Source organism: Tinamus guttatus, unplaced genomic scaffold (assembly GCF_059628265.1).
Source record: "Tinamus guttatus ecotype Peru unplaced genomic scaffold, ASM5962826v1 Tinamus_guttatus_pri_ptg000026l, whole genome shotgun sequence".
In the NCBI taxonomy this organism is placed as follows: Eukaryota; Metazoa; Chordata; class Aves; order Tinamiformes; family Tinamidae; genus Tinamus; species Tinamus guttatus.
The window spans coordinates 1,793,862-1,820,840 of record NW_028288560.1 but is presented as its reverse complement, the minus strand read 5'-3'; the positions used below and the strand labels follow the sequence as shown (position 1 = coordinate 1,820,840).

General features: G+C 63.3%; 3 protein-coding genes across 3 annotated transcripts; all 3 read left to right on the top strand.

Annotated features, from left to right (window-relative positions):
- Nucleotides 1–2,013: 2,013 nt before the first annotated feature.
- Nucleotides 2,014–3,114, top strand: LOC148596200 (uncharacterized). Its single transcript, XM_088526850.1, has 2 exons — nucleotides 2,014–2,645; nucleotides 2,688–3,114. The coding sequence occupies exons 1-2, from the start codon at nucleotides 2,014–2,016 to the stop codon at nucleotides 3,112–3,114; spliced, it is 1,059 nt and encodes a 352-aa protein (XP_088382976.1).
- Nucleotides 3,115–4,882: 1,768 nt separating this feature from the next.
- Nucleotides 4,883–10,191, top strand: CAMKV (CaM kinase like vesicle associated). The gene is made up of 11 exons (XM_088527316.1): nucleotides 4,883–5,000; nucleotides 7,085–7,193; nucleotides 8,087–8,218; nucleotides 8,316–8,390; nucleotides 8,466–8,604; nucleotides 8,701–8,821; nucleotides 9,084–9,159; nucleotides 9,246–9,382; nucleotides 9,472–9,550; nucleotides 9,623–9,710; nucleotides 9,892–10,191. Exons 2-11 carry the CDS (start codon nucleotides 7,099–7,101, stop codon nucleotides 10,189–10,191), a joined length of 1,242 nt encoding a protein of 413 aa, XP_088383442.1. The 5' UTR covers nucleotides 4,883–5,000; nucleotides 7,085–7,098.
- Nucleotides 10,192–11,033: 842 nt separating this feature from the next.
- On the top strand, nucleotides 11,034–24,319 carry TRAIP (TRAF interacting protein). The gene is made up of 15 exons (XM_088527309.1): nucleotides 11,034–11,131; nucleotides 11,256–11,313; nucleotides 12,246–12,329; nucleotides 15,493–15,532; nucleotides 17,610–17,737; nucleotides 19,410–19,504; nucleotides 19,996–20,109; nucleotides 20,437–20,524; nucleotides 20,937–21,026; nucleotides 21,228–21,316; nucleotides 21,875–22,030; nucleotides 22,211–22,259; nucleotides 22,780–22,905; nucleotides 23,496–23,546; nucleotides 24,197–24,319. The coding sequence occupies exons 1-15, from the start codon at nucleotides 11,034–11,036 to the stop codon at nucleotides 24,317–24,319; spliced, it is 1,389 nt and encodes a 462-aa protein (XP_088383435.1).
- The last annotated feature ends 2,660 nt before the right edge of the window (nucleotides 24,320–26,979 follow it).

The window sequence follows — 26,979 nt, the reverse complement described above, 5'->3', positions numbered from 1 at the left end:
CCTTGCTGGCCTGCAGGGATCTTCCCTGCCTTGCAGCTTTGCTGGCCCAGGAGATCTGCTGGCCCACAGGGAGCTTTGGTAGCCCACAGAGAGCTTTTCTTTACCCAAAGGACTCCCAGCCCATGAAGTACATCTTTTTCTCTCCTTTTTTTTCTACAGCAAAGACTGAACTGTCCTTGGCCAGAAATACACGTTTCTCCGCACCTGGTAGGGAACTGCACAAACCACGTCCAATTACCAATGAATTCCCTGACGGTGATAAATATTTTCCCTCCCAGTGAATATCCCTGTTATACACACGCACTTGAAGCTCTTCTCCTGGCACTGTGGCAGCCGCCTCTCTCCGCGCTCAGGGCGCACGGCTAGGTACAGCCGGCTGTGAGAGTCTCTCAGAAGATGCTAATATCCCTCGAGTGCCTGGGGACCGCCAAAGGTTTCTGTCTTCGAGTGGAAACGGGAATTAAACCCTGCTGCTCTGTGACTCCTCTGATACGCTTGGATACGCAACGGGCTCTGCTTCGGAGTTTGCCGGAGCAGCTGGTCCTCGCCGAGGTCTCTCAGCCTCACGCATCCTTTTCCTCCCACGTTGTTTCGAACGCCTCTAACATCCCCGGCGCGCGGCTCCTCTCCGAAGCGCCCGGAGAGCCGGGGCCGCGGCGGTTGCGCTTGAGCCAGCGCGCAGCAGACGGGCCGGCTGCGGCCAGCCCGGGTGGCCCGCGCCACCATCGCTGCTTTTGCTCCTGGTAGAAATTCACTGGGAACGGTGAGCGGTGGTACGTGCCCCTGCTGCCCTGCGGGACGGTGCCTTGGTGGCTTCTATTTTCAAATGAGTCGTGTGTTTCTGAATCTAAATTTTGCAGGAGCTCAGTGCAAGCGGGCCCTGCGTTTGGTGGCAGGGCTATGGATGGGACCCTGCTGGCAGGAAGCCAGGGAATTGTGAGCGAAGCCAAAAACGTGCTGAGAAGGGCTGTTGACTCAGAGGGAAATCAGGGAGGGGGCATCTGCAGACCCTCTCCATGGCCGGCCAGGACCTGACCAGGGCGGCGGGGATATGAACCTTGTGAAGCTCAACGAGGGTAAGTGCAGGGTCCTGCACCCAGGGAGGAATAACCCCCTGCACCAGCACAGTGGGGCTGACCTGCGGGTGAGCGGCTCTGTGAAGAAGGACCTGGTGGTGCTGGGGGACGACAGGTTGTCCATGAGCCAGCAATGTGCTTTTGTAGCCAACAAGGTCACAAAACCCCAACCTTGGGGTGCTTTAGGAGGCGCAACGCCAGTGGGTCAAGGGAGATGAGCCTTCCCCTGCACTCCGTCCTGGTGAGGCCGCATGGGGAGTGCTGAGTCCAGTTCTGGGCTCTCCGGTACAAGAGAGACATGGAGCTGCTGGAGCGAGTCCGGCAAAGCGCTCTTCGGATGATGAAGGGCCTGGGGGAAAGGGCCATAGGGAAAGGCTGGAAGAACTGGGGCTGCTCTACCTGGAGAAGACTGGAGAAGATGGGGGGTCTTTTCAACGCTTATAAGGATGTGAAGGAAGGGTGTAAGGAGCACGGGGCCAGACCCACGTCAGGAGTGCCCAGTGACAGGACAAGAAGCCACCAGGACAAACTGAAACAGAAGAAGCTCTGTCTGAACACGAGGGAGAAGTTCTTGACTGTGAGCGGGACTGAGCACTGGCTCGGTCCTCTGGACAGGTTGGCCTGGGAGGTTGTGGAATCTCCATCCCTGGAGATATTCAAAGCCGCCTGGACGGGGTCCTGGGCAATGTGCTCTAGGTGACCCCGCATGAGCAGCGGGGTTGGGTTAGATGATCTCTAGAGGTCCGTTCTGACACCAGTCGTTCTCTGTGAGGGGACTGAGCATCTGGGTGCCCTGATTCTCTGCATGATGTCACGGCTCTCAGGCTGTGACACCTTAGGTGGCCGTGGCAACTTGGCCTTCTGCCAGAGGCTCCGTCGAAGGAACCAGGGCCAGGAGCTTTGCATCCATGAGGACAGAGAAAGAGGATCTGGCGCCATGAGCCAACTGGACGAGGAGAGGAGCCTGGGGCTGGAGAGCCCCGAGGTGGCTGGTGCCGACCTCGAGGAGCAGTACAAGTCCTTCTGTGCCATTGTGATTGACATGGGCACCAGCCACACCAGGAGCGGGCTGGCCGGTGACGAGAAGCCGCGGTCGGTGGTGCCGAGCCGCGTGGGGGTGCCCGGGCAGGAGGACGAGGCCGGCCGTGATGACGGCAGCTCCATCCTCACCCACGGCGTGGTCACCGACTGGGATGGTCTGGAGACGCTGTGGCACCGCGTCTTCTACCGCGAGCTCGCCGTGTGCCCCGAGGAGCTGGCCGTGCTGGTGACAGACGCGCCACTGTCCCCTGCCGCCAACCGCGAGATGGTGGCCGAGCTGCTCTTCGAGAGCTTCGGTGTGCCGGCCATGCTGGTGCTGCCCCGCTCGTTGCTGGCCGCCTACTCCTACGGCCGCACCAGCGGGCTCGTGGTGGGCTCGGGCGCCGGCACGTCCTACGCAGCGCCCATCCTGGACGGCTACGTGCTGCCCCACGCCACCTTCCGCCTGGACGTGGCTGGGGACGCGCTCACGGCCTACCTGGGGACGCTGCGGGGCGAGAGCGAGCCGCCGCTGGGCACCGACCAGCTGTGCTACCTCAAGGAGCACTGCTGCTGCTGCCGGCTGCCCGGGGCGCCCGCGCCGCCCGCCATCAACTTCACGCTGCCCGACAAGCGCGTGGTGGCGGTGGGCGCCGAGCGCTTCCGCTGCCCCGAGGCCCTGTTCGCGCCGGCCGCCGTGGGGCTGCCGACCGAGCCCGGCCTGCCCGAGCAGGCCGCCCGCAGCCTGTGTCGCTGCGGCCCGCGTGCGCGAGCCCGACTGCTGGCCAACGTGCTGCTGGCCGGCGGCACCACGCTGCTGCGCGGCTTCCCCGAGCGCCTGGGCGCCGAGCTGCGCGACGCCGGCGCGGACGCCCCGGCTGCCGGTGCCCGCCGCCATTTCGCCGCCTGGCTGGGCGGCTCCGTCGCCGCCTCGCTCGACGCCTTCCAGAGCGCCTGGATCGCCCGGCGGGCCTACGGCGAGAGCGGGCCCGCCGTGGTGCACCGGCACTGCTTCTGAGCGCCGCCGCCGCGGGGCCAATAAAGCCGCCGCGGCGCCCGCCACCCCCCGTTTCCACGCCAGCCCCAAAAGGGAGCCGATCCGGGTTATTTGGCCCCATCGCCATGCCAACGCGGGCGCGCAGCCGCGCTGCCTGGCGGTTGCCATGGCGATTTCAAACACACACCATCCTGTCCCCCCCCCGCCACCAATGATGCGCTTGAGTCAGGGCCGCGCTGCCCCCTTCCTCGATCCCGAGTGGGGCCAGGCCGGCGGTCCCCATGTGCCGCCCCAGACCACGGGGGTCCCACACGGCCCTGTGCGGCTGCCCACGGACTCGGCATGGGGCTGCTGGGCGGGTGGTGCGTGCATGGGGCAGTGCGTGCAGCGGGTGCACAGGGTGTCCAGTTTAGTATCGGACGGGATGTCCATGGCGGGAGGCTTCACGGGACAGCAGAGCCCGGGGCTGGCGCACGGTGCCGCCGGATCCCGCTCTTTGCGAACAGCCACAGGGCGAAGCCTTGCGCGACGCTGGGCGCCCGCTTGTTGCCTGCCACTCGCACCCGGAGTCCCTGCGTGGCCAAGATTAACAATCAGGTAGCACCGCTCCCCGGCGCTGTGATTAAACTCCTAATTGGCAGTGCGAGTGGCAGAGCCCTGTTAACTGCCCGGCGCTCGCTCACGCTTAATCACCTGCAGCAGCTGCGCCGGGAGCACCGGGGTCGGGAATGTCCCGGCCAGGAGCCGCTGGGACGGGTGATGTGGGGAGTATGGGCCCTGGCGCTGTGGCGAGGGCTGGCACCGGAGGGGGGGTATTTTTGCAGTGCCAGAGTGGCACCATATGGGCGGCAAAATGTCAGCGAGCAGCACGCGGCAGCCCGGGAGGCGGCCGCGCTCCATTAGGAACAGCGGGTTTTCCCCCAGGGGCTCCAGGCGAGCAGCTCCGAAGCTGCAGTACCCCCCTGCCAACTTCCCAGGGGCACAACCTGCCTTGCCGGGCCGCTCTGTGGCCTGCGGAGCGGGAATGGCGGCACCTAGGGAAAGGCATCATGGTGTCACCACATGCTGGGCGGCTCCCGCCGGGCGACGGTGCCAATCTCCATCCCTGTCCCCTACGCAAGAGCAGGGGGCTCCGGATAGCCGCGCTTGCCCCCCTCTCCCTGTGGCTGCCGTCGCTCCGTGTCCAAAGTTTTCCGGAGTTGGGACATGGATGCCGACAGAGCAGGGGTGCCTGCGGGGCCCAGCGGGGCTGTCGCGTGATTTTGCGGACGTGATTTTTTGCATTTTGCGGCAATTTGTTATTCTTCCCCGCCCCCCCCCCGTTTTTTTTTCCCTATGAATTATGGAAAATATTTTTTTAAAAAAAAAAACAACAGCCCTGGGCGCAGGGAGCCGGTGGCAGACGGCAGAGGCGGGGGGGGGGGCGGGCGTGACGCTAATGGGGAGCGAAGGTGACTCTAAGTGGAAGCGAAGGGACCCGCGGGGGGGGGGGGGGCGCGGGACGGGGCCCCGCGGGCGCGCGCGGGGACGGGGGGGGGGGCGCGTGCCCGCGCCGCGCGCGCCCCCCCGGGGGTGCCCCCAGCCTGGGGGGGCGGGGGGGCGTGGGGAGGGGGTGCAAAGTTTGGCGGTGACGTCACGGGGCGGCCCCTCCCCGGCTGTGGGGGGCGGGGCCGCGCGCTCCCGCCCTCGCAACTCGGCGCGCGGGGCGCTGCGCTCCGGTACCGGCACCGGCACCGGCACCGGCACCGGCACCGGCACCGGCACCGGCACCGGCACCGGCACCGGCTCCGGCTCCGGCTCCGGCTGCGCGGCGGGGAGGGAGGGAGGGAAGGAGGGGCGCGTGGCCCCGCTCCGCTCGGCCCCGCGCCTCGGTGCCACCCCCACTTTGCGCGGCGAGAGGCGTCCAGGTGAGCGCGGGACCCTGCGCGGGGCCACGCGTGTCGCCCCGCTCCACGTGCGCCCCGCGTGTGCGCGCCCCGCGGGGGGGGAGCTCCGCGTGCCCGGTCGGTAACCGCGTGGGTTGGGGGGGGGCACCGGGGCGGGGGGCCGCAGGCTGCCGTCGGGGCTCTGCCCTGCGGCCGCCCACGCGTGTCCGCGTCGCTCCCCCCCGCGCCCGCGCACACACCCGAAGGGACGGGCCCCTCCCGAGCCGCCGGAGTGCAGGGCTCCGGCCTCCTCCTCATGGGACCCCAGCACTGGTGGCTCCTCCGGGCCCCGCTGTGGGGCAGTAGCTGCCGTGGGACCCGTGGGGTGCGGGGGGCACTGCCAGACCCCCCGCACCCCCCCGGTACCCAGCTTGGGGCGCCTCCCCCCCCAGCCGCCGCTCCGGAGGGAGCCCCGCGCCCCCGCTGCGGCGCTCGCGCCCGGCTCGCCACTGCCAGAGACTTTTATTTATTTATTTATTTATTTATCCTCCCATTCCACTTCCCCGGCTCTGCAGGCAGCTCCGCGCCCTGCGGCGCCGCGGGCGAGCGCCCCAGCACCACGGGGTACCATCGCCCCGGCACTCGCTTCCGCAGCCCTTCAAGCCCCTGCTTATTTCGCTCCCTGCTGCGTTTTCCACCTGTCTCTCCCGGGATGCTGCACCGGGAGCACCGGCACCCGGCGGGATCGCTGCCCTGGGAGCAGGCAGGTGGAAGGATGCAGACCCTGGGAGCCCCCCAGCACCCGTGCGGCTCCAGTCGGAGCGGGGGTCCCCGGGCGGCTGCGTCATCCTTCCATCTGCACCTGCCACCCGCCTCCCCGCGCTGCCTTGCACCCGCTGCTGCTCCCCAGTTAGGTGCTTTGGGGAGGGGTTGCACCCTGCGGCAGGAGCCCCCTCACCCCCTAGGTGCCCCTTCCCCGCTGGAGAGTTGCTCTCGGCCCGGGGCCAGGGTTGGGATGAAGCCTGAGCAGGATGAGCCCTCACGGAGGCAGCGATGGAGCCCCCGGATCATCCCGTCCTGGTCCCCGTGGCGGCCGTCCCGACGGCTCGGCCGCCCACCCGTACGCTGAGCCCAGGCACCCCGGTGCCTCGGCCGCCTCCGCGTGCCCGCTGTTCCTTGTGGGCAGCTCGAGCGCCATGGGAGCGGGTGGCCACGCTGCCGCGCTGGGCTTGGGGGCATGGAACGACCGCTGGGGCCGGCACCAGGCAGGTTTTCCCTGGCAGCAGCTCGGTGAGGCCGAAGGAAGGCTGAGAAACATGAGTGGGCTCGTCCCACCGGCATCCTCATCCCGCAGCGTCCTCCTGGCCGGAGCGGCGCGTTGCGGTGAGGCGCCCGAGCAGGTGGCGGGACCCACGTCCCACTGCACCCGGGTCGCCGGCCCCGGGCCCGCGTGGGCGCCTGGCGCGTGGAGGGGCAGGATGCGCCGGTGCCTGCCCGGCCCTGCCCCCTCCGCGCCAGCGAGGTGCCGCTCGCTGCTTTTCCAGCTCCCATCGCCATAGCAACAGGCTCGGGTACCCGGAGCCGCCGGCTCCCGCATCCCGTGCGCCTCCGTCCTCTCCGGCGCCTCTGTGTGCCTTGGGGTGCCCGGCGGCGGCCGCCGCTGCCGGTGCCTTTTGGGCAGCAGGCGCTAAGCAAGGCCAGCGCTGCCACCAGTTCTGTTCGCGCAGGTGGCTCTGAATCCCGCCGGGAGGGTGGGAGCAGGGCCCCGCCGTGCTCCAAAGCAGGTCCCGTGTCACAGAAGTCGTGCCCAGAAAGCCCCCGGGGCAAAATGTTGTTTGAGACCAGAGCAGGGGTGGGGACCACGAAACAGCCGGTGTGCCCGAGCACTGAGGCAGTGCAGCTCGTCACATGTTGGCCCGGCTGGCACCGGTGCTCCTTGCGGGAGCCCGTCGGGCATCGCCGAGCTAAAGAGGCAGCGTGATGGGCCAAGGCGGGGCTGAACCAGGGAGCGGGGGGCCTGACGGGGAGCCCGGTGCCGGGCTGCGCCGGCAGCCCCTGCGCGTCGCCGGGTTTCCCGCTCACCGGCGCGGCGCCGTGGCGCTCACCCGGCCTCGCCGCCCTTCCAGCACCGGGCCCTGCGATGCCGTTTGGCTGCGTGACGCTGGGGGACAAGAAGGATTATAACCAGCCGTCCGAGGTCACCGACAGATATGACCTGGGCCAGGTCATCAAAACGTGAGTGGCTGCGGCTCCGGGACGAGGTGCCTGCTGGCCGGGATGGTGCCGTTCCCGCGGCCGCCGGCCCGGTGTTATCCCTCTCCGCAGCCTCGGAGCCGGCTCCGAGGGCACCGTCGCTTGTTGCAGTGAATTTTTTCCGCTGCTGCCAGCCCAGCGTTGCAGCCCTGCTCCGATTAACCCTCCCTCTTCCCCGTGCCAAAATATCCACTGGGATTGCAGCGGTTTTGCATAATCACGGCTCCCCAAAGCTGCTCGTGGGAGCAGGACCCTCCTGTTCCGGGAAAGCTGGAGGGAGCCGAGCGCTGCTGCTCCGGCCGAAGTTTCCCTGGGCCGTGAAGGGACCTGTGATGAAGTGCTCGGAGAAGCAGTGGAAGCAGCTCCTGACGGATACTGCTCTGACCCGGCTTGGACATTTTCCCGTTGGCTGCGGGAGCGCCGGGGCTGGATCGGCGTCGCCTCCTCGCAGCGCCCGGCACGAGGGCTCCCGGCGGCCCTATTGATTCGGCCGCGATGAATAATAGAAGAGAGGAGGGTTTCGTCATCCGCAGCCTCCTGAGGGCAGCGCTCACGATAACTCCGGAGCTGCCGCGTCCTGGCAGACGGCCCTGCGCTCCCTGGCCCCACGGCACAGCCAGGGCTCAGGTCCCTCCTCCTCCTGCCCCTCGGCCACAATGGGGCTTTTTGCTGCCCCAATTTTTCCCCCTTTCCTGTTAATTTGGTTGCTCTGTGGGGATCTCCCCTTGCCACCTTGTGCAAGGGGTGAGTTCCTCCAGGCAACGGGTGCTGGTGGGTGACTGGGGTGGTTCCTCTGTGCCCTTGTAGCCCTGCAAATACATCCTGGCGACACTGATGCTCCCTCTTTCCCCATCCCGTTTTTCCTCGCTCCGCAGGGAGGAGTTCTGTGAAATCTTCCGGGCCAAGGAGAAGACGTCGGGGAAGCTCTACACCTGCAAGAAGTTCCTGAAGCGGGACGGGCGCAAGGTGCGCAAGGCGGCCAAGAACGAGATCATCATCTTGAAAATGTGAGTGGCGGAAACGGCGCCTGGGGGCAGTCCTGGCGCAGGGAGGGTGCCCGGGCACCGTGCCCCGTCCACCCACCGCGTCTCTCCGGTGGCCCAGGGTGAAGCACCCCAACATCCTGCAGCTGGTGGACGTCTACATCACCCGCAAGGAGTACTTCATCTTCCTGGAGCTGTAAGTGCAGGCAGCGCGGGGCGATGAGGACATTGCTGCGTGGCTCTTGCCAACCCGCCCTCCCTGTGCCGGCAGGGCCACGGGCCGCGAGGTCTTCGACTGGATCTTGGATCAGGGCTACTACTCGGAGAGGGACACCAGCAACGTCATCCGGCAGGTGCTGGAGGCCGTCGCCTACCTGCACTCGCTCAAGATCGTGCACAGGAATCTCAAGGTGGGCCAGTGGACGGGACGGGAGCGCGGGGGTGCTGGCACCCATGGGTGCCGCCACGCCGCCCAGCCCCGCGCTCACTGCTCGCACGGCCGGCAGCTCGAGAACCTTGTGTACTACAACCGCCTGAAGAACTCCAAGATCGTCATCAGTGACTTCCACCTGGCCAAGCTGGAGAATGGCCTCATCAAGGAGCCCTGCGGCACCCCGGAGTACCTGGGTGAGGACGAGCCGGGCGGGTGGCCAGGGTGGCTGGGACGTGGCGGGAGGCGCTGCCGTATCCACAGGGTCCTTCTGCCTTCCCACCATGGTGGTGGGTCCTGCACGTGACCCTGGCCTAGGTAGCCCTGGCTTGTTGGGCAAGTGGGACATGGCCATACCCACCACCACCCGCCCGCATCTGGGTGTTCCGGGGGAGCCGCTGGGCGGCCGAGCGGAGCGAGCGCCGGGGGCATCCCCACCACCTCCTCATTCCCTTGCAGCTCCCGAGGTGGTGGGACGGCAGCGGTACGGGCGGCCCGTCGACTGCTGGGCCATCGGCGTCATCATGTACATCCTGTGAGTGGCAGCGGGTGACGCGCAGGGGGCGGCACGGGGGCCCCGGCACTGAACTCCCTGGCCTGAGCCCCTCGCTGCCTCCACAGCCTCTCGGGGAACCCACCGTTCTACGAGGAGGCAGATGAGGACGACTACGAGAACCACGACAAGAACCTCTTCCGCAAGATCCTGGCCGGTGACTACGAGTTCGACCCCCCTTACTGGGATGACATCTCGCAGGCGGGTGAGGGCTGCAGCACCGGGGGCCCGCGCGCCTCCCCGGGGACCCCACGCGGGTCCCGCCACAGGGCTGAGCCGTTCCTGTGCCTGCAGCCAAGGAGCTGGTGACGCGCCTCATGGAGGTGGAGCAGGACCAGAGGATCACGGCCGAGGAAGCCATCTCGCACGAGTGGTGAGGGCCGCAGCGGGGCGCGCGGAACGGCGGGTGGCACGGGGGGCCTCACCGCTCCGCGCCTGCCCCCAGGATCTCTGGCAACGCCGCCTCCGACAAGAACATCAAGGACGGCGTCTGCGCCCAGATCGAGAAGAACTTCGCCCGCGCCAAGTGGAAGGTGGGTGGCCTCAGGGGCCACAACCTGGGCAAGGAGGTCCCCAGCGGGGGTCGTGCCCGGGGGGGTCTCTTGATAGCTGAGGTGCCTCCCAGGGCTGGCGGGGAGGTAGAGACCACGGTGACGGGCCGCGCGCAGGGCCGAGGTGGCCGGGGGGGACACATCTCTGCTCTCGTCCCCGCAGAAAGCCGTGCGCGTGACCACGCTCATGAAGCGCCTGCGGGCGCCCGAGCAGACGGAGCCGGCGCCGGCCGCCGCCGCCACGGACAGTGCGGCCCCCGCGGCCCCCGCTGCGCCGCCCGCCCCCGAGGCTGCCGCCGACACCGCCGCCAGCCCGGCCGCTGCTGCTGCCGATGCCGCCCCCGCCGCCAGCCCGGCCCCGGCCCCAGCCCCGGCGCAGCCCCCGGCCCCCGGCACGCCGCCCGCCTCCACGTGCAACGGGGCCGGGGCCGCCGCGGAGGCCCCCAGCGCAGAGACTGGCTGAGCGCCGCGCCGCCCCCGTCCGCCGCCACCGTCCCCCCCGCTCCGTGTACATAGCCCCTGGCATGGGCGCCCCCATCCTCCCTCCCCTTTTCTACGTGCCCCGGCCCCCGCGGCCCGAGGCAGAGCCTCCCCAGCATGGCCCCCGTCCCCCTGCTCCCGCCACCCGCGGCGGCTCCCCCGCTCTCTCAGTCTGTCCCTCGCGTGCCAGCCTCACGTGTCCCCCAGGCCTGGGGGCACCGCGGTGCCAGGAGCGGAGGCTGCCCCGGGGCCCCAGCATGTCGCATCCCCGGCTTATTCCCGCAGGGGCTTTTTTGGGGGGAGGACACCTGGAAGCGGCCCAGGGCCCTGGTGCGGCCGTCCGGGCCGGAGCTGCCTCTCCCCCCGCCCACGGCCGTGCCCCCCGTCCCCTCTCGCAGCTGCATGTGTGTGGGGCTGAGCCCGGCCCGGGCTGGCCCCGCGAGCGCCCGCCGCGCTGTAGCTCTGGCAAATAAAGACCCCTGCTGAGGACAAACTGAGAAAGCACCAGCGACGCCTGCCCTGTCTCTCTGTGGGGCGCCAGGGGTGGCGGCGGTGACTGCCCGGAGCTGTGGCCCAGCCGCGGGTGGGCGCCGGGGCGCTGAGGCTGCGGCGCCGTCATTAGGCTTCAGGGTACACGGCGCCGCGGCCACGCCCCCTGCCCCGAGGCCACGCCCCCGCGCGGCGCAGCGGCGCTCGCTTCCGGTGCCGGACCGGAAGCGGCGGCGCGCGGGCCGGTTTGAATCGCGCCGCTGCGCGCGGCCGCCTCTGGGCCCCGCGCGGCGCCGGTTCCGCCCGTTCCGCCGGTTCCGCCGGGCCGGTTCCGCCATGCCCATCCGCGCGCACTGCACCATCTGCTCCGACTTCTTCGACAACGAGCGCGACGTGGCGGCCGTGCCCTGCGGCCACACGTTCCACCGCGCCTGGTGAGCGCCGCGCGGCCCCCGGGCCGGCCGTGGCGGGGCGGCGCCTCCCGGGCCCGGCCCGGGGAGCCCCGGGGGGCCGCGCGGGCGCCCGCGGCCGCCTCACGCGGGTCTCGCTCCCCCGCAGCCTCGCGCAGTGGTTCGACACGGCGCCGAGCCGGACCTGCCCGCAGTGCCGCATCCAGGTACCGCCCGCGGCCCCGGTGGAAGCCCCTGCCCCGCGGGAAGGCCCGGCTGCTGCCGAGGGTCCCGCCGCCCCGGGGGAGCCGCTCCGTGCCTAGAGCCTCGGGGGGTTCCTGGCTTTTATTTAAGTGAATTAAGCACCAGCGTGACGAAGGAGGTGGCCAAGAGGAGCTACCCGAGGGCTCGCGGTTCTGGGTCCCCCCTCAGCAGGCACCGAGTCCTCCCCGCGGAGCGCTCCGCTCCCGAGGGAAGCAGCGGCTTGGGGGGAAGGACACGCTTGGCTTTTGGGGTGGGAAAACCAACTTTGGGGGTGCAGCAGGGAAGCGAAGCTCTCTGGAGGCCTCTGTGTCCTCGGTGTCGCTCAGAGGCCCGGCCCCGTGGGGGCTGCGCGGCGCCGGCTCGAGCCAGCGCGTGGGTTTCAGCCGCCCGCAGCCGGGGCTCCTTCTGCGCTCGCGCTTCTGTCCTCTCTCAAGGTCTCGGCCCTTGTTCCTTGCCTGACTTGTTGATTCCCTCTGTTCTCCCCTGCCTCGAACATCCCCGGGTTACCATGGAGTTATCGCGAAATAACATCTTATGTAGCCGTAACTATGCAATTAGCTGGTGTCATGACTGTATATAATACTTAAAACACAAAGCCGAGCTGCATGGGGGAGGTGTGGAGAGCTATCACATTCAATTACGGCACCTTCTGCCTGCAGAAAGCAGCGCGGCCTTCTGTCTCGGGATTTGGCATCGCGTTAGCGCCGCGGCAGCTGCCTGGGCCTCGGCTGCCAGAGAACAGGCTGCGCTCGCTGCACGAGTGCCCGAATCCCCCCGCGGTGGCTGGGGAGCCCGGCCGGCCCCGCACGGCCTCGGGGCAGAGCGGTGCCTCCCGCCGCGGCGCCCGGCTCCCCTAGCCGCGTCCCTAAGGCGCCTTCGTGTCTCCTGTGTCCAGGTCAGCAGGAAGCACATCATCCACAAGCTGTTCTTCGATGTGGCCGCGGAGGAGCAGGCGGTGCTGGACGCGGAGAGCCTGCAGGTACGTCGGCTCGGGCCGCGCTCGCGGTTCAGACGCGAAGCTGGGCCCTGCGGCTGCCTCCTGTCCTGCTCCGTGCTCAGCCTGGCCTCTGTGGTGGCCTAGGGTTGACCCTGGTTTGGCCCTGCGTCCTCAGCTCTGTCGTGCTTCCTTCTGGTTTCCACTTGGCCTGGGAGTCTCCCAAAGCAGCAGCACGGAAGCATCCAGCTGCTGCTGTTCCCGGGGGGATGAGGCCACGTTCACCACCCTGGAGAGAAGGGGTTGTCGGAGGAAGCCCCTCTGTGCGGGCAGGAGCGTGGCACGTAGCGGTAAAAAAGCAGGGCGGCATGCAGAGGAGGCCTAGCTTTCCCAAGAGGAATTGGGAAGTGGATCCCATCAACCCGGGAGGAGGGGACAGTGCTCCCCACGGGGACCCTGGCTGGAGGTATGAGCTGTTCGCCAGGGGCCATCCTCTCCACCGGGTTATCCCAGGACGCTCCTTCCGTTCCCCCGAGTTCCTGTGGATGAACCTGGCTCCCTGTGTGCTCCCGTTAACTCTTCCGAAAGGAAAAACCAAACCAAGTTGACCTTGCTATAACGGGATGCTTGTACCCTCTTGTGTTTAGAATCAGCATGTGCAGCAATTACCATAATTAGCATCGTCATGGCAACAGCTATATGTACCTCATATGTTTTTTAAGATGAAGCAAGCCAGACTGTGATGTCACCAGCGAGCTGTTGTCCTCCAGGACCCCTAACAAGGGGAGTGGAGGCCGAGTGTGTGTGCGTGCGCGCAGAGGCACCGGCAAAAGCAGCCTTGTCACCTGTGGAAGCCACGTCCCCGAGACGCAGGCCGTGGCGCGGGTCAGCGCGGCCTTTCGCACACGCTCAGATCAGTTCCCGCAGGAGAAGTGACTTGGAAATGGGTGAAAACTTCCCTAGGAAAGGATGAGGATGCAACGGGTGCCTCGGCCTCCCCCTCTCGACAGGCTCTGCTGCAGATCTGCTCCCTTGCTTGCCGTGGGGCTCTTGCCCAAAGCACTCGCTCTGCCGGAGAGTTGGTTTTGGTGTCACAACACTGAGCCCTAAACGTGCGACTTCCTAATTAGGAAACAGAGGTCACTAATGGGAAAGAATCAACTGTTCTCTTTGTAGATCAGTCTAGTTAGTTTGTACTGGTGCTTTCTGGCACTGGGCAAAGCTGCTCTGAGAGCAGCTCCCTGTTGCAGTGGTGCTGCCATGTCCTCAGGGGACGTGCAGCGCCTTAAGAACGCAAATGACCATCATGGTGAGACTCAAACTCCATCTCCCGTGGTGTGACGCGACCCAAGTGGTTCCAAGCACTGCGGACTTCTCTGAAATGTCTTCTTGTAGATGGAGAATTATTTAATTATCTTCCAGAGAGTAGGTTTCTTTCCACTTTTGCTTCTGCCCTGAAGTATTTTGGGTCACTGAAGTGTCTCTGTTCCCTGGAGTGGCTGCAGGTCACAGGCCAAATGCTCTTGTGACATCTCTCTCTTGGAAGCTTTTCTTGGTGCTGAGCCTTTCTTTAACCTGTATCACTCTTAAATGTGGTCCTCGCTGATCAGAATAATCCCCATGTGGGTGCTGCAAGAGCAGGAAAGGAGGCAGTTTTGGGGTCTGACAGCACAGTGAGGCTCGTCTGGACATGCGAAGATGCCAGCCTTTTTGCAAAGGCCATGAGGAGGCTTTGGCTGCCAAAAAAGAGGTAGGAGGAAGAGGATTCCTGCTGATAATTTTCCCAGGAAGAGTAGAAACCTGGGCTACCAGCTGCCCGTGCTCAGGATGTGATCCCGCAACCCCCCTGCCTCGTAACGGGGCTGGCGGAGGGGAGAGGGAGCTTCCCTCCATCGGAGTGGGGAAGCTGCACGCCGCCGTGGCGGAGGATGAGGGATTTCAGCTTCAGTTGATGCAGCCGCTCACGGTAGCCCAGGATTTCTTCCCTGGATGCTAATTAGCGCATCTCGCGAGGTCGCTAATCGTCCCTGAACAGGGCTCCGAGGAAGCGGCTTCTCCGAACGCTCCCTGCAGCAGAGTTAATTCTGCCTCTGCCCCTGGGGGCAAATCCAAGCTCGGGCTTTGCTCCCAGCTGCCGCCCGGGAGCCTTGGAGCCCGTGTTCTCCCTCCTCCCCGTGTCGTTAGCAGGAGGCCGGCTCCGACCGGATTCCGCGGCCGCTGGATTTGCGCGTCGCCGTGCGGCTCACGCGGATCTCTGTGCTCCGCTTCGCCGTGTGCTGGCGTTTTATTGTGGTTTTATTCCACTGCAGTCCCTGCCTGCTTCCCTCTGCAGCTCTCTGTAACGCAGCTCTTGGAGGCATCGTCTGCATTTTGCTCATCGCCTTTCTTCTATTTTTCTCCAGAGATGGAAAGAGGCTTCATTTTCTTGACCCTCTTTCTGCCTTCCCTATATTTCCTTTGGCTCTCAGCCAGTGTTGACAACTCGTATTATTATGTTATCTGCAATTTAAACTGTGTGGTATTTGCTCCTGCTTTCTGATCTTTACTGAAGATGTTTGAAGCAGCTGATCCCCCTCAGCCCCGTGTGGCGCTCGGGAGACGTTAACGCTCCCCGGGTCGACTACGGATTCATTTCTGGCTCATGTGTTTGTGGCCGGCCAAGGTAGCTGTCAGCTCCTGTCAGCATCCAGGCTGCAGCGATGCAGCACCCAACATGCTGCGAGTTAGTGCCCCTGGACCGTGCGCTTTGCTGCCTTCTCGTGTGTTTGTGCAGGCGCTCGTGTCCTGTGCCCTGCACCCTGTTTAAATGCACCACAGCAGCAGCATCTGCTGCTCCTAAGCCTCAGTGCAGCCAGTCTGGCAACGGCCCTGCCTTATTGCCTTGTTTAGGTAAAACGGTACCCAAATTCTTCCTGTCTGATTTCCTGTGTTTCCTGAGAGCCTTCCAAAATTATCTAGCTGCGGCGAGATGAGTGACAGCGTGAGAAACACAAGGTTGACAGGGCTAAGATGAGCCTGGGATCCTCTCTGCTCCCCCTGACGAGTGCCAGCTGGAGATGCTCCCTGCGTTGCTGCGATAACGCTCGTTTGCAACTCGCCGCCGCTGCGTCCTGCTCTTGGCACCTGCTCGGTGCCGGCGCCGCTTCCGAGTGCCGGGGAACGTCCCGCCGAGAGGCTTGTGCTAACGGGGCTCTCTGTTGCTTTGCAGAACGAACTGGACAGGACCAAGGCTCAGCTCGCCCTGAAAGGTGAGTGGCAGCCGCCCGCGGGCGCCCCGGCCCGAAGGAGCTGTCTGCAGACCCGGCCTCCCAGTGCGCACGGTGCTGGCTGGGATTGCTTTGCTGGAGCAGCTTCTTGCAGAGCTTTTTCTGCGCAGAGCCTCTCCTAAAGCTAAACAGCAGCCCACAGGGCTGTTGCTTGGCCCTGGTGCTCTCTGCAAGCGTATCTAATCGCGAGCTCTAAATGTGCTCTTGCTGGAAACAAAACCTGTGGTCTGCGTCCTGGGAAAACACAGCTGCAGACGGCCCCTCTCACTGCCCCTCGTGCAGGAGGGGGAAACGCGGAGCCCGCGCAGCCTCTGGGCTCTCCGAGCGCTGCGGGGCCCCGTGCGCCGCCCCGGGAGCAGCCGGAGCTCGCGCTCTGTGTGCGCTTCCATCTTCTCCTCCTGAATTTTAGAGGGTGGTGGAGGGAGGCAGGGAAAGCAAAAGCCCTGGAGACTTGTCGATGGGTTTTGAGCATCGTCTGTAGGCAGCCTGTCATCAGCACATGAGTCATGAGCAGCGAAAGGAAAATGTCAGTGTGAGTGACAGAAATGCAGGGACGCGCACTAGCAGAAAGGGGGAAAGAAATGTTGGGGGGCTGCGGGGGGCTCACCCACGCCCCGCGAGCTGCTGCTCCGGCGCCTTCCCCGGGGCGGACACCGGTGGCTGCTCCAGAGGGTTCAGCCCGGAGCAGCGTTGGACGGGCTCTGTGCTGAGGCCTGTTCTCCTGCCAGCTTCGCTGAGTTTAGGGACTTGGTAGCGAGCCAAATCTTCTGGGGAAGGTGGCTGGGATGCTTGCTAGGATTTTATCCAAGAAAAACTGCCTGGAGGCCTGCTCATCTTCTCAGCTCCTGGTGAGTAGAGGTTGGGTTTGACGTTTCCCGTCCCGTCCTGTTGTCCTCGCGCTGGAAGGAAGAGCCTGCTTCCCACCTCCTGCCTCCTTTGCTGTGGGCACTCTGCTCTCTGGTGGCTCCTGAGTGGAAATTCTCCACTCTAAAGATCTTTCCTGCTCTGTGGAGTCACTGGGTAAGTGCCGGTGTCTGATCAGCTCACAAAGGGCCCTGGAGGTTGGAGCTCTGTGCAGAGCTCACAGGCACCGCGGGAGCTGGAAGCAGCACGGAGTGCCTGGGCTCTTGCTCCCAGCTCCAGGCAGCTGGGGACAGGAGGAGGAGAATTTTCCTAACTTTTCTAGTGGCTCTGGGGTCCCTGCATCCCAGGGGAGCATCCCCAGGCAGGGCTGCCTCAGGTGTTGGATTAGTGGAGAAAAGCACTTTACAGAGGCAGGAACCCTTGTGTGCGGCCGCTTCCTCTGGCCACCGTGTGCATCTGCTCCCGCACGTCCCTCCTCTGCCGAAGTCCTGCCTGGCTCTGTCTGTGCTTCCATGGGACATGGCGGCACAATCCAAAACGGGGCCGCTCGGAGGACAAGGAGCTCGGAAAGGTGCCGAGTTGCTGCCCAGGGAGATGCTGAAGCCACAGAGGAGCGTTAGCAAAGGCAGAAGATGCTGAGCTGAGGGCTCTCCTCTGCTCGCAGCGCTCCTGGCATGAGGGATTGCTGCTTTCTGCCACCATGCAACGCGTGTGGCTCCCTAGCGATGCCGGCTGTGCTCTGTTAGGTGGTACGGGGGGTCCCCTTGTCAACTGTTCTTCGTGTCCTGCCAAACTCAATCCAGTGGCTTTTGCCCCCCTTCTTGGTGCTCCAAGCATGTGCCCTGTGCCTGGCTTGTCTGCGTGCCGGGGGGAAAAGGAGCACCTGGAGCAGCACAACTTGGGCTTCGGCACCTGTAAAAAGCGGGAGCTCTCGGCGCGTGCCCTGGCGCTCCTGGAATGGCGTCGCTGCCGCGGCGGCTCCGTCTGACCGCCCTGCTCTGCCCGTCCCTGCTTTGGGAGGCACCAGCTTCCTGCTCGCAGGGCAAAGCTGCTTAAGGGAACTTGTTATCCTTGCTGGAGAAAATCTGGAAGCGCTCGCTGAGCTCAGCCCCTTCGGGCTGCAGCCGGGGCGCCGAGCGGTGCCTGTTGTGCCGAGTCCTCGTGCACGGGGCTCGTGACTCCCTTTCTTTTCCAGAGAAGGAGAAGCGGGAATGCCAAGCCGTCGTGGATGGGCTGAGGGACACCCTGGACACGCGCAACGCCACCATAGAGTCGCTGCAGAAGGTGCTGGGCGAGACGGACATGCTCTGCTCCTCCCTGAAGGTACATTGTGGCCCAGCAGCACCTTGGCTCTGTCCAGCTCTGTTCTGTTCGGGTTCTTTGTGGGACCAGCAGAACCGGGACAACTCCAGGGGGAGTTTGGATGCGGCGCCGGAGCTGCTGCCCGAGCCTCACCAGCAAAGCAGCTCATAAAGGCACCGGTGCAAAATGTGCGTGGGGATTGGCCCCGGCGCGGGAACGTGGGCTCCCTGCGGTAGAATGTTCTTCCGAAATGGGTTCAGGCCAGGCGGGATTCAAGGAAAATTAGCTCCGCGGTTTGATTGGAGAGGAAATCAAACGGAAACCTACGGAGAAGAGTGTCAGCAGAGTGGGCTGCCATCCAGCCACCGCTCCTGCCTCTGTCCTGTGGCCAGGGCGAGGGTGGCAGCCCAGGGAGCCAGCGCTCCGGTCACCTCTCCGTACTGGGCATCCAGAACGAGGGTTTGGGGGGCACATGGAAACTCCGCTTCTCTGAGGTGTCTCTGTTGGGATGAGAGCGGAGTGACTTGAGGGCATCCCCCTGGAGCAATGCCGATGAGGCCGGATGCCCCACGGGAGCACGGAGGGGAGCTGCCCTTTCCTGATCCCTTTGGAGGGGGTCTCACCGTGTGCCAGCGCCAGCCGTTTTGCCCGGCCCGGGGTGGCAGCACAAGGCGCGTGCGGCAGCCCCGGGCAGGACGCTCCGCGCTCGCCAGCGCTCCCAGCTCCTCCAAGACAGCTGCCAAGTGGAAGCTGCTGCTCGCTTCGAGGGCGCTCCGCTTCTGCCCGGCCTCCTACAAGGAGGCTCCGCTGCTGCCTTGCCTGGCGGAAACCCCTCTGCAGCAGCTCAAGCCCTTCTGCTAACGGGCAGGACAGAAGGGTTAGGGACCGGGGGTCCTTCCTGTGGCTCCCCAGCTGAATGCCCAGCAAGGTCCAGCACGGCCTCCTTTGAACATCAACGCGTGAAGCTTGTGCAGTGCAAACGGGGGCTGTCCTGGGCTCTGCCGAGGCGGCAGTAACAGGCGAGACGGCCCCGCTGCCCCTCTGCAGAGCCCCGGCAGTTTCACACCTCTCCGCTTTCGCTGGGAGCAGGCGGATAAAGATCCTTCAGCTCCTGTGCAAAAGAGAAGCTTAATATGAGACCTTAAGAGGCTTTAGTGCCTGGGCAGCCTTTTCTCTGGAGCGAGCGCTGTGTGAAAACCAGGCCTGGAGCACCCAGGCAGCGCAGCCCTGCTCAGAGGGGCTAATGTGGGCAGGTTTCGGAGTTCGGTCCAGCTGAGGGGCACGCTCGATGCCACCCCTTGCTTGCAAACCTGCAAGGGTGACGCCTGGGGTAGAGCTGGAGCCTCTCCAGGGCGAGCAGAGCACCTGGGGGTGTCCTCATCGGCCAAGCCCTCCTGCGAGGGGCTTGGGCAGCGTTTCTGTGGGTGCTGTCAGCAGCTCCTGCCACAAATGGAGGCCAAAGGGAAGGGGCCTGAACCGCCTGCGGAGGGGGGACAGCAGCAGGACTTGCTGTGGGGACCGCCCCGCTTGCAAAAAGCAAAGGGTCCCTGAGGATGGAGTAAGCACAAGCACCTGACGGCTCCGTGGGGAGAGGGGACCCGATGCCAGGCTCGGCACGCGGTGCGCGCGAGCTGGGCCGCTTCCCTCGCAGCCCCCGGAGCCCTCCTGACGCGCTGTGCTCGCTCCTCCGCAGAAGCAGATGAAATTCCTGGAACAGCAGCAGGAGGATAACAGAAGCTCAAAGGAAGAGGCCCGGCGCCTGCGGAACAAGCTGCGGAGCATGGAGCGGTGAGACCCCCGGTGCTGCCCACTCATGGCTCGGCCGCGCCGCCTCCATCCCCCTCAGAGGGTCCCACTGCCCCAGGCTGCATCCGGCCCCGGCTGCTGCCCCTCGTCAGGCTCCGCGGCGGGGAACGGCCGGCCCTGCTCCTGCCGCTGCTTCCTTGTTTCCCCCGGGGAGCAGTGAGGCCTGGGGCTGTTTGCAGGCCGGCTTGGCCTCCAGGCCTCCCTGCACAGCCAGGGAGGACGCTGGGGCAGAGCCTGAGCACACTCGTGTGTATATAGAGATATACTTACATAATGTATATATACATATATGTGTGTGTGTGAGTGTATTCAGGTGCAGTGTGTGTGTATGGCCACCCCATCTCCGTTCTGTCCGTCCTGATGTCCTCGCCTGCCGTGTCCGGCCTCCCGCAGCAGCCGTTCCCGGTGGCAGCGGCGCTCCCGTCCCGCTCCCGGGCGGTTTGCGACGGCGGCTCGGGGGGAATCTCTTGCAGGATCGAAGCGCTGCTGCAGAGCCAGCGCCCCGAGGTGGAGGAGATGATCCGTGAGATGGGAGTGGGGCAGGCGGCGGTGGAGCAGCTTGCGGTCTACTGCGTCTCCCTGAAAAAGTAGGTGCTCCGGGCTCGCCGGAGCCGCTGTGTCCTCCTGGATGTGCCCAGGGAGGCTTCCCTTGGCTGCAGGTGCCAGAGGGGGCTCCCTATGGAAGTCCCGCATGGCCCAGGTGGGATGTTTGGCACACTGCTGCTCAGCAGATCGCTTGGCTCTGCTCTTGAAGAGCTGGGTGTGTTCTGGGTTTTATCCAGTGGTTTTGCGGTTGCAGAGCGTCCAAACAAGGGTCTTGGGTTGTCTTGGGGAATTCTTACCCGATCCTCATGCAAGTACAGCAGAGAGACTCTGCTATTACAAATACAGACTGTGTTGTCATTTGTTTGCAGGGAATATGAGAACTTGAAGGAGGCTCGGAAGACATCCAGTGAGGTGGCAGAGAAGCTGAAGAAGGAGGTGTTTTCTGTCGGTAACAAGGTAAGAGAGGGTGACAGACACAAGGTGGCCCCTGCCCGAAGACCCCAGTCTGTATCTGGGCCTGCTTCTGGCCTCAGCTTTGCTGAGCTGCAGTTGGGTCCAGAGGTGGGAGCTGGTGCCCAGCGTTAGGCTGGGGAAAGCTGTCACCGCGGGGCGCAAACGCTGGGAGCTCTGCAAGGAGGTCCGTGTTCTGCAGCCCTGGAGATCCCTCTGCAGGCAGCCAGGGGAAGGGGCTGGCCAGGACTCCCCGCGTGGCAGAGCTGCTGGGGCGGTGTTGGGGACAGCCAGCCCTGGGGCCGGGGGGACGGTGGCGGGTGCCGCAGAGCACAGAGCTGTGCTCGGAGGGCAGAGTTTGTTCTTCCGTGTGTGGCGTAAGCAGCCCTCTGCTCCTCGGGGGGTACTTATTGTGCAGCTGCAGAAAACCATCTCGGAGTTGGAGAAGACAAAGGAGGAGCTAAAAAGCACCCAGAAGGATCTGAAGAATGCAGATAAGGAGATCTTGGTGAGCACGTCGTTCCTCGGGCTGCAGTAGCTGGCAGCTGGCCACGGCCTGCAGCTGCAGAGCCAGGAGCCGGGCTGGGGTTGCCTCAGCTTACCCAGGCCACCTTCCCTCCCTGGATTTGCCCCTTGCTGCATCACGGAAGGGGCAAAACTACCTGCTGCAAACACTGTTCTCACCGTCTGCTTTCCCTCTGCCCACCAGAGTTTGAAGAAGAAGATAGAAATCCTGCAGGATACTCTGAAAGTGCCATCTGTAACCAGAGAGACCCTGAGCAGACTGGTCTTTGAAAGGTTGGTGAGGCTCACCCCGAGTGCAGAGGGAGAGCTGACAGTTTAACCAGGTCGTGCTGGGAAGGCAGAGGTGCTCTGGCCTGGCAGGCATCATGGTGGCACAGCTGCTTGCATTCTGTTTTGTTTCTCCTGTTACCAACAAGGCGGTGTCTGGTTTACCTGGAAAGAAGTGTGTGTTTCTGAGGGTTTGGGTCAGCAAGGGATGGAAGGAAGAGCTGAGTTTGCCAAACTCTGCTCTAGCTGCCGTGTCCTGCCAGGGAAGCTGCTCCTCTGGTTGCCTCCCACTCGTGCCTCAGGGTTGGCCTTCTAGGGAGCTGCCCTGGAGTTTGGGGAGCAGAGAGTTGGGCCAGGCAGAGGATCCCAGCCTGATCCTCTGTTTTATCCAGCCCTTCCTTCCCGGGAGCCGGTGCTCCCGCCCCAGCGCAGCGAGCTGCCTCGTGTGCGCCGCGCAGCAGTGTCGGTGCTGTTCCCACTGCTGTTGTGTAGCTCAGTGGAGCTTGTGCCTCTGTGCCCACCTGCTGGGGCTGCTGCTGACGTCTGCTCTGTGTGTGCCCGCAGCCCCGCTCCCCTGGAGCTGCGGCACCCCAAGCTCCACCGCCCGGCCCACGGCGAGCCGATCGATCTGGATGCCACTTTTGATGTGGATACCCCTGAGCCTCAGCCCTGCAGATCTCTTTCCAGCCCAGCGAAAAGACAGAAGCTGGATAAAAAGTCGTGAGTTCTCTCTCTTCTTTGTGCTTCTGCGTGAGATCAAAGTCTCCGTTCCTCCACAGCGGCTGTGAGATCAGCCAGCTCGCCCGCAGCCTGGCGCCGCGCTGCAGGTTTCGCCGTCGGCCCTGGCCAGCTCTGCTTGGATAATAAATCTCTGCTGACTTGTCCCTTGGTCTCTTACAGGCCTCCTGTGGTAAACCTGTCCAAGAAAATTCTGAAGGAAACAGCAGAGGTAAAAACACTAATGTTGTTTTCTGCATCGCCTTTCAAGTTTGGCTGTTGTTTGGTTGAGAAACAACTTGTCCATGTAGAAAGCAGCCACCGCAGACTGGGCCCCTGCAGAGCCTCAGAACAGGCTCCCAAGAGCTTTGCTTGAGTGTCTCCTGGAACCAATTTATTACTACATCGGAGAGGCCGTCTGGAATTGGTTGGGAGAAGGAGGATGGGGAGATGCTGTGTCCCTGCACATGATCCTTGCCAGATGCACAGGGTGGGTCTGTCTACGCGGGCCACGGGGCTGGTCTGCCAGGCTGCCCGGGTGCTTCTTCCCTCCCTCCCTTCCTTCCGTCCAAGCAGTGAGTCCCAGGGGGAAGTTTGAAGCTAGGGAGGGAGGGAGGAAGCACCATAGCTCAAGCCATGGTACGGGAGTAACTGTTCACGTCGCTGCCTACATCCTTGATGCTGCTTGTACATGAATCCAAGGCATCAAATCACGCTGGTCACCAGACTTTCCACTTTATTTTGTGGGACAGGACTGGGCAGAAGACTTGGAGGATGAGGCCCTTAGAGGACTCCTGCCAGCCTTCATCAGGAACTCAGTGCTCTCCAAGAAGCCGTTCTCAGGCAGCTTGCTGGGCCCCCCCAAGCACGCGGGCGCTGTGAGTACGAGGGCCTCCCTGGAGAGGCTGTCAGGGGCTGGCCCCCTGTGCCTCTGTCCTGACGTGCCCCTACAGGAGGAGGCGAGCGAGGCCTTTACCCTGCTAAGTGCAGCACGTGGAAGACAAATCTTGGGATGTGACCCAGCTCCTTCCCGCTCCTGCAGGGCTCCAGGGAGGACAGATGCTCAGGCCCCTCTTTGGCAGGAGCCAGATGACCCTCTGGGTCCTGTTCCTCCACCTCCCTGGAGTGTTTTCCTGGGGTATTTTCCTTGTGCGCTCAGCCCCAGGCACAAAATCCTACGCCTTGCTGCTGCCTGGAAGGCTCAGCCTGCTCCAAAAAACGCTGAGACACCCAAACTCTACTCATGCCCTTGGATGGGTTTTTTTTTTTTTTTTGCTTGCTTTTTTGTTGTTTTTCTTCCACTAAGGTGAGGGCATTGTCCAGGCATCAGAGTGTTTCCAAATGCCCGTAACCCCTTCCCAGGCCCGCAGTGTGCTCAGCTCACTGGCTCTCCGTTAACCGGTGCAGGCAGAGGTAGCCAAGGCTCCGCTGCCCTGCTCCAAACACATCTCCTTGTCTCTCCCTCTAGGTGAGGGTGGGCTACGACGGCTTGGGAGGCAGAACCAAGTTCATACAGCCTGTATCCTTCCCTGCACGGATCGGCACCCGTGGGTGTGTTGAGCTCACAGCTCGGTGCTGTTTTGAGGTGGTTTTGCCCTTTGTTCAACCTCCTGGGTCTCCGCAAAGCCCTTTGGGTTTCTCCTCGCTGTGCGGGCCCAGTGGGCTCCCATGTGTGGGATGCTTGAGCCAGAGGTGCCAGTTGCCCCCTAGTTGCAGCAAGTAGTGACTGGCCAGGAGCTTCCCCAGTTCAGGGAGGGTTTTTTGCTCCTTTTACCTCAGAAGGGGGTCCCTAAGGTGCTGCTGCTCCGATGGCAGCTCTGTGTGGGGCTGCAGCTCTGGGGTGCTGTGGCTTCCCTCACGGAGGTGCTTGCTGTGACACACCTGAAATACAAATGGGGATGCTTAGACACTGAGATTGGTTTATGCATTTTATGCTAGGGGATGGCATGGAAGTGGAGAGTGCTCCTTTGGGGCTGGGGGGAACGGGGCTGGAATATGTCCAAGCCCTGCTCCTGTGAATAGGGAGCAAAGCCCAGGCCTTGCTTTTCCTGCTGGGAGCTCTTTCTTGGTAGCAACCTTGCTGGGCCCCAGATCTGCGATCCTGGAGCGAGTCCTGGGTTGCTCCTCAGTTTTCCCTGGCCTTGCCCTCCTTGACAGTTTCCCCTGCAGACAAACCCCACGGAAATCCGCCCGGCAGCAGTGAGGAGCAAGAAGAAGAACGTGTCCAGGCCGGCGCCCACGGCCCCTTGCTCCAGCTCTAGCCAAGCCAAACTGGACTCCTTCCTGCAGTGAGAGGCCACGTCCTTCCCAGGAGCCGCTCAGCAAGGAGGAGTTCCCATTCCCGGAGCCCGGGGCTCGCTGCTGGCAAAGCCCCCATGGGCCAAGCTGCCCTGGGAGAACCCTGCCCTTGTAGCCACCCCCAGGACACCGAGGCTCTGGTTAGTGTTTGGACTTATTCACCCCTGTTTGTTTTTTACCCAAGTGTGTTTCTTCCCCGGGGTTTTTCTCATTGTGTGGCCTGCTCGAAGCTCTGCCCTTGCCACATTTAGGAGCAGGAGCAGAGAGGAGAGACCCTGGCCAACTCTCTGCCTGCGGCAGATGATTCAAAGACAAGACTTCCCGCAGGAAAAGCCACAATTCTCCAGTTTTCAAAACAAGTTGCTGCTCCTAAACGATACAGACTTTAGAGGAGCAGTCTGCTCCTTTCCCCCCATCAGCCCTGATGCCTTTGGAGGAGGCCAGGGACGGCTTTGGGAGGAGATCTGATGTCTTTGATTCGCTGCCCTCTTCCAAACGAAGCTTCCCACTAGGAAAAGCAGTCTGGATCCATATTGCTGCGACATGGCTGTACCTTCGTTAGCAAATTAATCTCCTTCCCTCTGCTGCAGGCCTGGCCTTCGGGAGACCTGCGGCCAAGCACAGGGGATGCACCTCACCCTGCTTGGGGACGTGGGAGTCTCCTGTGCTTTTCCAGACTTGTGACTTTGTGCGTGGAGCGATGGGGCAATCCCCGCTGTCCCCTTTGGGAATTGGGAAGATCAGAGTGCTGTTGTGGCCCCTGATTTTATAGGATTTCTAATTTCAAGTGTGACTCTAGGGGCTGGACCCGTCTCACGTTCCCTAGTTCCTGAGTCCCCCCTCGCCCTGTGGCTCTAGCAGATGCAGCCCCTGGAGCAGCGCAGGGAAGTGACTGAGGCACCGCACTAGGAAATCCCGTACCCTACAAATCCGGGGTGTTCCTGAATTCCAGCTGCCGCAGGCTGGGAGCCTCAGCACCTGTGTTAGCTGAAACTAGCAGGTCTTTAAGGAATAAAATATATTATTTTCACCACTTATTTGTCCTTCGTGACCACCTCTCCTCCCTCCCTGCGCTCTCGGGTGGCTCCGGTGCTCGATGCTCCTGCTCCACGTGCGGACGTCCCCCTGCTCTGCTGCCACTGCCCCACCGGGGCCTCAAAAGCCAACAGAGAACCAGGTCAGAGGGGCCGTCTCGCAGGGGGACATCAGTAGTGCTTTCTATTTCTGTGGAATTTAAGGTGAGATCAGACCTAGTTTTGCATTTATTTTAGGATTTGGAGTAGCGTGTGTTGGCTCATGACCTTTGGGAAGGTGCTGGCCTGGGCTCGAGCTGGTGGAAGAAGCATCTTGTGCTGAGCCCTGAAGGTCAAGTTTAAAGCTTCTCAGGTCACTGGAGACAGCAATAGAAGTGAAAATGTGGAAAATCAGGGGTTTTATCACTAAAACGCCAAGCTGGTGGCTTGAAGGTGGCACCTACGTGTGCACCCAGCACCCTCTGGACGTGGCGCAGAGCTCAGCCCCCTTCTTGCTGCTGTCGGGGAGAGGCCCTGGAGGGGCCTTCCCTTCCCTGGGCCTTAATTTTTGGGGTGCTCCATTTTCCCCTTCATCGGGGTCCGTCCCTCCACAGGCGTCTTGCGCTTCCAAGGGAAGGGACGAAGAGGCCACACGATGGCAGCAGGGGACAAGGGAGCAGGGGCTGTGGGGCCGGGGATGCCGCATCTCTCGCGTGGGAGCGAGGAGGAGGCAACGCGTGAAGTCTCCCTGTCCCCTCACATTCCATCTCCTATAACTTAGTTTATTCCTTCAAGAGCCTTCTGGGCGTCCGGAGCTCGGGAACAACCTGGCGCAGCTCCAGGCTGGGATCTTTCCCCCTCTTGCTGCGTTTCTGCCGCTTTCCTACAGCTCCGTTCCCAACGTGCAGAGCCTCCCATTCCCGGAGCACCGGCCCCGGCTCCTGCATGACCCAGGGCAAATTTTCCTTTTTTCCTGCTGCAAGCAGAGGGGATGCCCGGCCTGGCCCTGCCGCCTGCCTTCCCTTCCACTCCCTCCTCCACCATGGTGAGGACAACCCGCCTGCGAATAATTAGCTTAATTATAGCTTAATTTCCTTAAATATAGCCTGTGTGCAGAATTTCAGTGAGCTTTAATTGCAAAGAAGGGCCGAACGCCGGGGCCCTTTGTTCCTCGGATAATTTTAGCTCCTGCATTAACTAACTGTAGCCGCCAGAAATTAATTCTCGCCCTGGAGTGAACATTGTTGCTGCCAAGGGCCTCGGTGTAAGTTGTTCCATGGAAAAGTGTGGTGGCCTGGTCCTTGTCCCCCTGGTTCTTGTCCCCCTGCCACTGCCCTGGTCTGGGAGCGCACTTGGGAACCTGTGTCCCATCCCTCGCAGGAGCGAAATGTCCATGAAAATGTGGCCAGAGCCCGAGTCCCTGCTGTTTGGAGAGCTCTCATCATGGCGCAGGGTGACAGGAGCTTCGCTTAGGGCCGATTCAACCTGAAGAACAGAAATTGAGGCACTTTATTATTTATTATTTATTATCTGCGGAGATTTGTGTTTTGGGCCTGTGGGGGATCAGGAGAGGGGTGTTTTTAAGTAACATTCAGAATTGCTGCAAGGGCTACTGATGGCATCCAGGGGAAGCGACCAGAA

Excerpts from the sequence above, each read along its gene's own strand:
- LOC148596200 (XM_088526850.1), top strand. The coding sequence starts at position 2,014 with ATGAGCCAACTGGACGAGGAGAGGAGCCTGGGGCTGGAGAGCCCCGAG. Across the intron at positions 2,646-2,687 it reads CCGCTGGGCACCGACCAGCT|GGCGCCCGCGCCGCCCGCCA; the intron begins GTGCTACCTCAA and ends CCGGCTGCCCGG.
- CAMKV (XM_088527316.1), top strand. The coding sequence starts at position 7,099 with ATGCCGTTTGGCTGCGTGACGCTGGGGGACAAGAAGGATTATAACCAG. Across the intron at positions 8,822-9,083 it reads CGGCACCCCGGAGTACCTGG|CTCCCGAGGTGGTGGGACGG; the intron begins GTGAGGACGAGC and ends ATTCCCTTGCAG. Across the intron at positions 9,551-9,622 it reads GAAGCCATCTCGCACGAGTG|GATCTCTGGCAACGCCGCCT; the intron begins GTGAGGGCCGCA and ends GCCTGCCCCCAG.
- TRAIP (XM_088527309.1), top strand. The coding sequence starts at position 11,034 with ATGCCCATCCGCGCGCACTGCACCATCTGCTCCGACTTCTTCGACAAC. Across the intron at positions 12,330-15,492 it reads TGGACGCGGAGAGCCTGCAG|AACGAACTGGACAGGACCAA; the intron begins GTACGTCGGCTC and ends GTTGCTTTGCAG. Across the intron at positions 20,525-20,936 it reads TGTTTTCTGTCGGTAACAAG|CTGCAGAAAACCATCTCGGA; the intron begins GTAAGAGAGGGT and ends CTTATTGTGCAG.